This window comes from Perissodus microlepis, chromosome 22, assembly GCF_051167445.1.
Source record: "Perissodus microlepis isolate ML-2025 ecotype Zambia chromosome 22, ASM5116744v1, whole genome shotgun sequence".
In the NCBI taxonomy this organism is placed as follows: Eukaryota; Metazoa; Chordata; class Actinopteri; order Cichliformes; family Cichlidae; genus Perissodus; species Perissodus microlepis.
Genome location: NC_140481.1, coordinates 18,607,694 through 18,619,647, shown reverse-complemented (window position 1 = coordinate 18,619,647; position 11,954 = coordinate 18,607,694). Strand labels below are relative to the sequence as shown.

Genomic DNA, 11,954 nt, shown 5'->3' with positions numbered 1-11,954 from the left:
GTTTTGTGTTCATTTATTCGTGTTTCCATTTGAAAAAACACAAAGGCACATTAATGCATTCTTGTAGCAGTTTATTTACATTTGCATTCAGTCTATTTACATACAGTACATGCTTTTACATTCATGAATGAAGCTTTACATCAAGATTTTTTTTAAAGATAAGCCTTTTATTTTTACAACACAAAGGAAAACAATACTGGAAAAAACTAACCTAATATTTTTATACTTGCAAAATAAACTGTGGCACAATTTGCTACATTTTAAAGAAATACAAAGCGGATGTGGGTGATTTCAAAAGCTTCTGCTCCTGTGGAGAGTTGACAGAGGTGATAAATTATGTTTGCAAAGCTTAGTAAGCATCTAATTTGTCCTTTTCAAACGTGTGTAAAACTACATTTCAGCCTGCACACAAACGCAGGCTGAAATGTGGGAGAATGACAAGCCTGAGGGTGGAAGCTGAAAAATGACTTTCCATGGAAGCCTTTTCTGCCAAAGAAAATTTACGGTACATTAGTCAAAATTTTGGTTTAAGTCCTATTAACTCAATTAATTACTTGAAACTGAGGAGGGGGGGGTGAGATAACAGGTAAATAATTGAGATATATGAAGCTTTTTTCAATTTGCAAGCATTGCTGCTTTCTCTTATAGGCTAGGCTCCCAACTCAAACGAGTTATTGATGTTTTTACTTAAATAAAGTACATTTGTATCAGTGTAATAAATAATTTTCTTGTAATATGACAGTTTTTGATAAATATATCTGGGTGTTTAATCAGAGCCTTATCGGGGGTCTTGTTGCAGCAATAAGGGCACAGACATGCGGACATTAGCTTTAATTTAACTACTATATGCCTACACAAAAACAAAACAGTCATTAATTACATTAATGTAATTAATTACATTAATGACTGAGCTACAGTAAGATGTACAGTGCATTGTTCTGTAAACTGTAACACTAACCTAAGCAGGGCAATATTTAAACCCAGAGAGGTATGTGAACTAAAAGTCGCTTAAAAGGGACTTTTAGTTCATGTCCCACTCACTCAAAATTTTTATTCAACTTTATTTGATTTGCAGTTAAGTGATCGTTATGTATCTTATTGGTCTTTCATCGTCTGTCTGAAACAAGTCTTTTTAGTTTCTGTTTCTTTAAGGCCCCCCTCCCCCTCACTATAAGCCCAAATTCTGATTGGCTGCCCTTCGACTTGCTTCTAAACAGAACCCAGTGCTTGTTAGCTCCGCCTCCTTATTCAGGCATAGCTAAAGCTGATTGACCATATAAGGAAGGGTATTCCGAGTTGACATCAGCTCAGCGCTAGTGTTAAACACAACACAATGATTACTTTATAAAAGATGATGTAATTTTTTGAAACAGTGGTAATATGAAATTCCAGCAGCATTTATCAGGCAGGAAATAAAGAAAAGCATCATGGGTCCACTCTAAAGTGCTGACCTCAGACTTTTTTTTTTTTTAGCTAATCTAACCGGTGAAGCTTAAATTCACGTTAGTGCCTTTTAGGGCACTTCCCAACACTAATAGTGATGATAGTTTATGTGATGTTGTTGGCTTGTTGTTTAAATTAATAGCAGCTCTTATCACACTACATGTAAACAATAACAAACGCTTTGGAATAAAATAGCTGAAGCTTTCATATCTTGTTGTGCAACACACAAACACACACTGCCTGCACTGCACTGATCCATTCCTTTCAAAGCAGATTAAAAAAAAAAACGCAATCAAAATTAAACATTTAATCTTGGCGCATTTCATCCTAACTGTGGTAAAAATCTCAGTAAGGCACGCTTGATACACACTCTCTTTCCCCTCTCTCAACACTCTTTAACAAGTAAGAGTGCTCTGGAGCCTGTTACATGAAACTGGACATTACATCATAACGTGAATGATTTATAGTGCGAGCGGGTCACAAGTACCTTGACATTAGCCTCTTTAAATAAAGCTTACCGTTATGTAAGCTTGTGTACTCAGGAGTTACGTGTGGTTCGCACACATTGCAGATGAAGCAGAGCTGAAAAGCTGGTCGTCCACGGTTCCCGTCCCAGGAGTTCAAAAATAGTCATTTGCATTTCTACGCTGCTTACTTGCTGTAGCCGATTGCTTTAAAAGTCCTGCAGCAGTATGGTAAATGTCCACACCTGTCTCCACATTTGAACCAGCGGGAGACATCAAACCTGCAGGAAATCATCAAAGGTTAGCCTTTTCTATGGGGTTTTGTTTGTCTTAATAGTTTGTAACATACTTGAAGCCTTATCTGGAGATAATAAAGTGGCAAAGCCATGTTCCTAACTAATTGGAGATGTTACAAACAGATATGGGATATGTCTGGATCCAGACCTGGAGGCTTGTCAACTACAGTGATTAAAGCATCCCATACTTGTTTACCAAGTATCAGCTGCCGTACCAGCAGAACAGTTTCTTTCTTCAGGTTTCAAAACTGCCAAATTCATCCTCCACACTCTTCTTCTTCTTTAGTTTGTTCCCTTCAGGGTTCACCACAGCAGATCACCTGCCTCCATCTCACCCTGTCTCTAGCATCCTCCTCTGTCCTACCAGCCCTCTGGACGTCCTGCTTCGCTACATCCTTGAACCTCCTTTGTGGTCTTTCTCTTTTCATCCTGCCTGAAAGCTCCATATTCAACATCCTTTATCCAATATATCCACTATCCCTCCTCTGGAGATGTCCAAAACATCTCAGCCTCACCATTCAAACTTTGTCTCCAACCCGCTCAACCTGAGCTGTCCCTCTGATGCACTCTACTCTTTCTAATCCTGTTCATTGTGGTCACTCGCAATGAATAGCTTATCATCACCTCGAGCTCCACTTCCTGCCATTGCCACTGTCTCCAAATCATCTAAACCTTCCCTTTTGCTGTTGCTCCTTGTCACATTCCCTAACAGTCCGAGGGATGTGAGGAAAATAACGAAGCATGTCCAGATTGAAAAACTGAGACATGTAGGCAAACGAATAAAGCAAAGGTTTTTATTAACAAGTAAAATGAAAGAGGCAAATGTGCCGCTATCACATTTAAAGGAAAAGAAGCATAACAAAGCAAGTTAAAAAGGTTAAATCTCCCAAAACACCCTCCTCTGACACTCATCTCCACCCGCTCCACTCAGCCTGCAGCCTTGCTTTGGACAGTTCACCCCAGGTATTTAATCTCACCCACCTTCACTACCTCTCCTCCTTGCATAAAGGGACTGAACTTCCAGTATAGTTTTATAACCTTGTGTTGCATAATGACAACTACAATGAAAATTAAATCTAGTAATTGAGGGGTTTAAAGCGACGTGAGAAACTTGTTTTACCCTTGGTGTGTGCACCTTACTGTCCATCAGGCTCTGTCTCAGCAAGCCCGTCACCACCTCGAGCTCCTGCTCCGCCTCCTGGACGTTGGGGTCCAGTCGAAGGACTTCCTGGAGGTCACTGCTAGCTGAAAGGTAGTCCTACAGGATAGTCATTCATACAGAGAAATCAGGAATGGGAGGGGGAAGAAAAATCCAACGCATTATCTTAAAATGACAAGGAAGAGGTTTATGAGGGGCGTGCCGGCACCTGTAAACCTTTAAAAGCCAGGGCTCGTCTGTAGAAGGCTTTCTTGTTGTTCGGCTCCAGCTGCAGCGCCGAATCGCAGTCCTGCCGGGCCTCTTCAAACCGATTCAGTTTCAGGAGACAGATGGCTCTGGAGGAGAAGTAAAGGATTTGTCAGACGGTCTCTGTCAGTGATGATCAGTATGAGGATCAGGCTACGCATGGTTAGATTACTCCACACTGTTTCAAATACAAATGAAAAATCTTCAAAATATGCACTGTAGAAGAGTAGGGACAGATGCATTTTCCCCAACATTTCGCACAATATCTTGTTAATATAGAGATTTTTGCAGGATGTAATATTTACAGGGAATCCACATGTGTCCAGCAGTTTAGGCTTTCATGTTTGCAACACAATATTTCATCTGAAATTCGTTTCAAATATACTGATACACCTTCATGGGGCTTTATCCAGAGCAACAACGGGCAGTGCATCAGATTTGACATGCCAGGTGGTCATATGGTGCCCTCTACTGTTCCCCCTGTCTACCTGTAAATGGAGAATTAGCTCTGAGCTCTGCATCGCTCCCTACCGCGAGAGGCCATTTTTCTGTGCTGACAAAGTAAGATCAAAACATGCAATTTCATTGAAAAGTTCGACAAGCAACTGGGGGAATGTGAAGGTGAAGAACGACTCTCATTTAAGCCTTTGCTGCAAGAGTAGAGAAACTGGCATTATTTCAGCGGATTTTTACACAATATTTGAGCTGAAGCTTCTTACTTGATGTAGGCAGCTATTCTGTTATTTTTTGGGGGGTGGCGATCAAACTACCCACCTTTCAAACAGTGTTTCTTTTGTAAAGTAATTCAGGCGCTCTTGTTGCAAAGACCAGTCAATTCTAGCGTCTGTTTGGGTTGTTTTTTCATACCTGTTTGTGTGGAGTGCACATTCGTCAGGTTTTATGGCGAGACATTCACTGTACTTCTCCAGGGCCTCCTGGAAGTGGCCTTTCTTGACCAGACTGTTGCCTTCCTGTTTAAGCAAAGTGAAGTGGGCTTCTTTTCTTCTGGCTGTTGGCAGAAAAATGTTTTTTTTTTCCAACTGAAAAAGATGACTTCATAAAGAGTTCATTTTCTTCAGTGCAAGTTATTGATTGGTTAGACAGATCTGGGGCAGACTGTACTGAATGGTTTGTCTTTCAACAAGCCTCTGCTACAATTTCTTCACACCGTTTCAGGCCTTAATAAATCCAGCCTGTCGGCAGCAGTCTCTGTGGACCAGCGGAGATGAGTCAACTCCTCCTTAGTTAGCGATCGGCTGTGCTGAAAAAGCCAATGCGGCTAATGAGTTGTGGGAAAGACACACGCAGCGGTACTTAAACATAAACACAGACTCACAGGTACACAAAAAGATAACATTAATCAAATGACACAGCTACTAATGCCAACTCTCGAAAAAACGAGCTCAGCAGGCATTAAAAGTAATATACACTCACTAGCCTCTGGATTAGGTACACCTGTTCAACTTCTCTTTAACAAAAATATCTAATCAGCCAATCACATGGCAGCAACTCAGTGCATTTAGGTATTTAGATGTGGTCAAGACGGCCTGCTGAAGTTCAAACTAAGATTCGATACAGAAAACAAAGGTGATGTGAGTGATTTTCTGTCTGAGTATTTCTGAAACTGTTGGCCAGCTGGGATTTCCCCCCACAAACATCTCTAGAGTTTTTGGACAATGGTCAAAGAAAACAGAGAAAACATCTACTGAGCCAAAGTTCTCTGGAGAAAATGCCTGTTGATGTCAAGGTCAGAGGAGAATGGCCAAATGCTTCAGGCTGAAAGGAAGGGAACAGTAACTCAGATAACCACTTGTCTCAACCAAGTCATGCAGACGAGCATCTCTAAATGCACAACAAATGAGGAACCTGAAGCAGACGGGCCTCAGAAACAGAAGAGCACACCTCCTGTCAGCTAAAAACAGGAAACTGAAGCTACAGTTCATACTGGCTCACCTAAATTGGACGACAGACTGGAGAAATGCTGTCTGGTCTGATGAGTAACGATTATTGCTGCAACATTCACATGTCAGGGTCAGAATTTGGCAAAAATACATGAAAGCATTGAATCAATCCCACCTTATATCAACAGTTCAGGAGGTCCAACCCAGTAATAACAAAGTATAACTAATAAAGTGTTCAGACAGAGTTACTTTAGAAAGCATTCAGGCCCAAAGCACTATAAAACTACTGAATTAAAAAGCCTGAACCAGGTTTTGAAACTCTTTTTCATTTTTCTCTACCAAGAAAATTCTATTTTCATCCATTTACAATTGAACCAAAGCACAAAGTGAAAAGGCCTGCATGCTTTCTGAAGCAGCTCGGTGCTGAAAGCTTATTTTTTCCTTTAGCTGAGACGTCCGTCGATACCACAAACCACTCAGTCTGACTCTCTGTATCAGAGCTGCTCTGTTGCTGGGAAACTAAATTGATATGTGGAGCATGAGTATTTGAGATCAATCACCTCTGAAGCTGATACAAGCTGGGAGTCAAGCTGTAAGGAGATAATTTAACAGATACAATCTAATAACATTACCAATAACACAGTCAAAACAGACACGCTGGCACCGGCGCTGAAGCGTAGTGGCAGGTTAGGAGGTTTTGGGGCTGTGGGGGAATAATAACACAAGCTTGTGCAATCTTTGATTACAGGGTTATTTTGATGCTAGCTTGCTGTAGAGGTTGTGTTTAATTCTTTTCAATCCAAGCATCAATAGATATGTAATTTCCTCTGGCAGATAACACAGCTGTGTTTGCAAATGCCGAGAGAGCAATAGCTTTAATCATCGCCACTAACGCTAGCTCAACTAATAAATGCAATGCTCATTTAACTTGTGTTGTGGCAATTAAAGGCATATTAACATATTAATGAACTCGAGGCTTCATTAAGTCTAATTGTTTCAACGGATAAAATTATAATTTTTAGAATTCTAATTCATTTTAACTCTTTTATTACGGAGCACAGTTTGGTGTTGTTTTGTGTTGCGTGTTTGCAGTTTTATTTCCTGTTTTGGGGAAATCAACATGAAGACGTAGCAACAACACAAACGTGATTTTAGGAATGAATTAATTGAACATTTGAGACACTCAGATTGACTTGTTGTATTAGAGAATTGTAGATGTACATAAACAAACAACTGCAGATTCTAAGATCATCAGTCCAATTTTACATAAGTACAAGTTATTCAGATGTGTCACAACTTTGCTAATGTCCGGAAGAAGACCCAAACTGTCACCCTCATATGAGAGGAAATTGATTTGAATGTTCAGGAACCAACAAGGCTCAAGCCATGAACTGGAAGCTACTGGGACACCAGCATCACTGTCCACAGTGAAGTCAGTTTTACACCATACACTGAGATGGTGCTGACCACAAAAGAAGCCTCTGCTCCAAAATCGACGCCTTCAAATTTGCAAACTCCTTCTGGAGAAAAGTTTAATGGTCAGATGAGACAAATATTAAACTATTTGGCCTCAATGGTAAGAAGTATGTTTGGAGGAGTAAAGGTGAGGCTTTCAAGCCTAAGAAGACTGCACTAGCTGTCAAGCATGGTGGTGGTAGCATCATGCTATGAGGCTGTTTTGCTGCCAATGGTATTGTTGGATGGAAAAATGAAGAAGGAGGACTACCTCCAAATTCTTCAACTTCACCACAACAGTTGGATGTTTGAAACCTGAACACATTTGCGTGTTCCAACAGGACAATGATCCCGTTCCCATTATGAATGGATAAAGCAGGCTAACATTAAACTTCAACCCCGCTGAAACTTTGTGTAATACACGTCAAAGCTGGTTCTGAGCCAGAAAACCAACTAATTTAAATTAAGTTTTCTGCCATTACAATCAGTCAAATATCCACCCAGAATTATTCCAGAAGCTTGCTGATGGCTACCAAAGACATCTTGTCAAGGTGCAACTTGCTAAAGGACATGTAACCACATATTAATGGGGCTGTATGTATATGTACTGCTGACCTTGTTTGGATCAGAGAAAATTCAAAATAAATTCAAACTCGTGCACCCAATCCTTATCTTTTAAAGACATTAGTGATGTGTGCAGTACAATCATTCCACCCTGGAAAAAGAAACGTTCAAAGAACTCATTAAAACCTCAAAGTTACCACCACATTCTTGCTCATAATGAGCAGATGTGAACTTATGGCCACAACTTTATTTTACCACAGTTTATAATAACTTAAGATGCTGTCTTACATTTCTTATTGTTGGCATGGCGTCATTCCTCCTCAGTAAGATGGAACAAAATGCATTACTGTAGGAGGTAGTGATTAACAGTGCTGCGTATTCGCTGTGACAAATTTAAGCAGCACACATGTTGCTTTTAACACTTACAACTTCGATCACTTCCTGTCTGCTTCTGTTTCTGGCTTCATATTCATTCAGCTTTGTATGTGTTAGATCGTGTGTTTGGAGTTTTTCATTAGACAAGTACAAGTAAACAGATTTATCTGTTAGTGTTGTTGTGAGTTTTACAGCCTTATACTGCTCCAAAACTATTTACATATATTTGTATTTATGGCACATTTGGAGTCTCCTGGTTCTTGTGAGCAGTTCGAGCGCAGAGGAAACTTGACCTGGATTGTTCCATTACAGCAGCACTATAGTCTGTGTGGATCGTCTTTACTTTGCATTATTGATAGTACACCCAGACAAACACACACACGCAGAGTCTCTCAGCTGGAGCACCGTCACCACTACTCAGCATTTGCATGCTGATTCTGCTCACTGACTTCTGCTGCTCCTTTATGGTTCAATTATTTACTTTCTTTTAAAAATGCTACGTGAATGCAATCACCCAAAGAACTGTCTTTAGTCAAGAAAATCTGGATTTCTTTAAAAGGCTTCTTTGTTTGCATCAGATGTGCTCATCACATTTAACCACTTAAACCCACAGGAATGGTTGTTCCTCACCTTCCTCCTGGGCTGCTCTGGCGGCCCTGGCCTGGGCCTGCTCGATGCTGATTGGTTTCTCTCTGTGTTGCAACTGCACAGACAGGGGGACGACGGGAATCTCTGGAAGCTTCTGTCTCCACTCGGGCCCATCCTGCTCAATCAGCATCTTTGTGAGCCTGTCAGAGAACAAAGAGACTGAAACTAGTATCGCAAAGTGTTTAGCAAGACCCAAAGGGAAACTGAAATGACTGAGACGACTTGGTGTTACATAAAATCTGTCTAAACATGCACCAGCACATGAAGCGGCTGAAGTTTCCCGTGTTTGGATTTTTGTGTTCAGCTGACCTGTGGATGCTGTCGTGAGCCGCCTGTATCCCTGTGTCTAACTGGAGGACGGTCTTATAATCCACGTAGGCCTTTCTGTAGCGCTCCAGTGACTCATAGGCCATGGCTCGACGCAACAGAGGCTTCAAGGAATAGGGCTGCAGCTCCAAAGCCCTAAGAGGATCAGAGAGGAGAGGCGGAGACCCAGGGATCTGAACATGTGAATGAATATTTGACCGACAGGCTGTCGCAGCCTTTAGAGCAAAGAAACAAAAAGCAGAAAGCTGCTGGATCCAAAACTGCATCACTGTGGATGATCTACATGCTGTGTTCCACAGTTACAGAGAAAACAGTTACAATCAGGGTGTGGAAAAGCAGCTCGTCATTCAGTTTTCATGTAAATAATATTGAATTTAAATAAAACACAGCCCACATGTCCCCAACTGGGTAATGTCAGCTTTTGAGTTTTGCAGGTTCATGACTTCCTCTAGTTTTGAGAAATGATTTTGTTCTAGTTCAGTATTCTTCACGGTCTTCTGTTAATGGTTTATTTAATATGAGCTTTTTTATTTGTCCCTATAGTTCTTTGCTTGCTTGTAGATGACTTAAGGTTTATTAGTTCCCTTTTGTTAATCCCACTGTGTCCCTCCAGTCTTGTCTCTGTCTCTTGTCTTTCACTGTTAACTTCACATGTTCGAGCCTTTGTCGGTATCTTATTTCCTGCTTTGTTTTGGTGGTCTTTTGTCTTTTGTGCTTTGTATCTAATTCATATTCTCTTGTCTCATTATCCCTGATTTGTTCCTGCTGTGTCTCCCACTTTTGACTCTGTTAAAATAGTGAGTATAAGACAAAAAAGCACAAAAAGTCCCCCTTTAATAAGTTATTCATAAGTTTTCTTGGCTGATCGCTTTAGCCCAATCTCCATCTATGCATTTCTCTCTTTATAAACTGGTACTGGTAAGAGTAGATGTTCCAATCAGGCTGTAATTGTTGCCACTTTGGGAAAATTAAAGTGGCAACAATTGTTTGTGGCATTCAGAGCCTTTTCAAACCAGCTATCTCTCAAATAAAATCACACATAAACTTAGCACTCCACAAGATGGTTCCGACCATGACACCAGAACGGTTCTGGTTCTGGCCATCTTTTAAATACAGTCTGTGATCTGACAGTGTTTTGGGGTGTGATGTCAGATCTGTGGATTCATCTCTCAAACCTGGAAGTTATAACCAGTAATAAAACCGACACTAGTCACGTACTTGTTGCAGTCCTGTATGCAGTCTGTGCTGTTTCCCTCCTTCAGGTAACAGGCTGCTCTGTTGGAGTAGAGAATACACAGGTCCTCTGGACTATCAATGCCTGCAAGGGGACAACCATAATCACATTTCTGAAAGACCAGATTCATTTACGTCATCTTGTGATCTGAAAAGCAGGTGTAAGGCCATGCTACACATCCATATTACCAGCAGTTCTTTAGACTTTGTGGCCTAAAGTGCTCAAGAGAGAAGCGAAATCAAGACAAGTGAAGCAGTTCAATTGCAAGTGTCCAGAAACGCTGAAGGGGTGAAAGGCAGACAGATGAAAGGCTGTGTTAAGAGATCCCTCGGTAGAGTCATTTTCTCCACTGTCCTTTCCACTCTAGTGCAGTTTCATAACCGCTGGGAGAGCATCAGTCTTATGTACAGCTTCCACAACCCACAGCGCATCATCATCATCATACACTGTTCTCACCAGCTTTCTGATTGAAGTCTATGATTAATCAAGTCTAAACGTTTGGAATCTGGCTACAGTGCAAGTGCAGAAAAAGCCATCACACTTGCCAGCTACAAGAGTAAAAGTCAGCTGAGTGCTCTCTGTGCAGCATGGCATTGAGCCTCACGTAAAAGCCCCATGCATCAGCACATGACTTCCATCGACAGCAACTTGTCTTGTGCCAACACTCCACTGCAATCACAAATCACCGGTGCAGAGACGCCTTGTGTCTCTGCTTCATGCTAAAAAGTGAAGTGACCTGAAGTCATCCTGCAGGCTGACTGGAGAAACAGTGGTATAATGCATTCAAAACTGACACGGGATACGTTGGATTGTGGAACCAGGTGACACTGAGTCAACTTGTATGTGATACCCTTACCAGGGCTAAGTCACAGATGCTAGGAGAGGGTGTCTCTCAGGCTCTGTGACACCCATCTGCTGTTTTTGGCGACTCTACACTGAGTCACAGAGGTGGAAAAGCTACTCCAAGGAATCCAAGGATGAAAATAAACAAGAAATAACTTTCTGGTAGCAAAATTACTGTTATTTTCTAAAACTATACATAGTTTAATCAATGAATCAAGAAATTAGCAGTTAGATAAAGCTCCTCTAACTATGCTATGGTATCGTTGCTATAATCAGATTTGTTTATCCCAGGATCACATGCTGTGTAAGAGAAAAGAAACCGCTCATGTCACCCCCCACCTGCTTCAGCACATCCCTCAATGGCCTGGGTGTACTTCTCCAAGGCGTCTCCAAACTGTCCGTGTTTGAAGAGATGGTTCCCTTCATTCTTGAGCCGGGCCAGGTGAGGAGGCAGGGCCCCGGCGGGAGCATCCAGGTAACTTGTGTCCACTGCAGGGCTGTCCTCCTTCTCTTGCCCACCAGCAGGGCTGTTTTCTCTCTGAGTGCCATTGACCGCCCCCTTCTCTGGAGCCATGTGAGGCTTTCCCCCGCTGCTTCCACCCCCGCTTCGTGTCCCACTCCCTGCTGTGGCCTGATCCGCGCTCGCTGCCCCTCCTCCGCCGCCCGGAGGTTTCTCCTGCGCGTTCCCCATAGCTGCAATCCCTCTGCAGTGTGCTCAAAATCTGCCTCTACCTCTCTCAGAGCCGCAGATACATCTGAGCCTGGATGGGGATTTCTGCTGGACACACCCCCGACATGAGGCGTCAGATGTGATGTCAGCGAGGGGGAGGGGGGAGTGCCACAGCGATGCAGTGCTGCAGTAGGACAGCTCTGAAGGGAGAGCCTCAGTTTAGACTTCAGAGCAGAGGAAACCTGGACCAGACACACACATGCGAGACACTTTGATGCTTTAATTCATCAAATTGTAAGAAAAAAAAAACATTATAATTTCGATTATAC

The 11,954-nt window shown here is 41.9% G+C and overlaps 1 protein-coding gene across 4 annotated transcripts; it reads right to left on the bottom strand.

The window, feature by feature from the left end:
* Positions 1 to 54: 54 nt before the first annotated feature.
* spag1a (sperm associated antigen 1a) lies at positions 55 to 11,749 on the bottom strand. Of its 4 annotated transcripts, none has more exons than XM_084919045.1 (8): positions 11,295 to 11,748; positions 10,097 to 10,196; positions 8,861 to 9,013; positions 8,534 to 8,691; positions 4,476 to 4,617; positions 3,571 to 3,697; positions 3,344 to 3,461; positions 55 to 2,188 (listed from the first exon to the last, which is right to left on the bottom strand). In XM_084919045.1, the coding sequence occupies exons 1-8, from the start codon at positions 11,644 to 11,646 to the stop codon at positions 2,064 to 2,066; spliced, it is 1,275 nt and encodes a 424-aa protein (XP_084775171.1). In that variant the 5' UTR covers positions 11,647 to 11,748; the 3' UTR covers positions 55 to 2,063. The 4 variants fall into 4 exon arrangements, with proteins under 4 accessions (XP_084775171.1, XP_084775170.1, XP_084775172.1 ...); XM_084919046.1 differs by having other exon boundaries at positions 2,098 to 2,188; positions 3,324 to 3,461; XM_084919047.1 differs by having other exon boundaries at positions 2,099 to 2,188; positions 3,339 to 3,461.
* Positions 11,750 to 11,954: the final 205 nt, after the last annotated feature.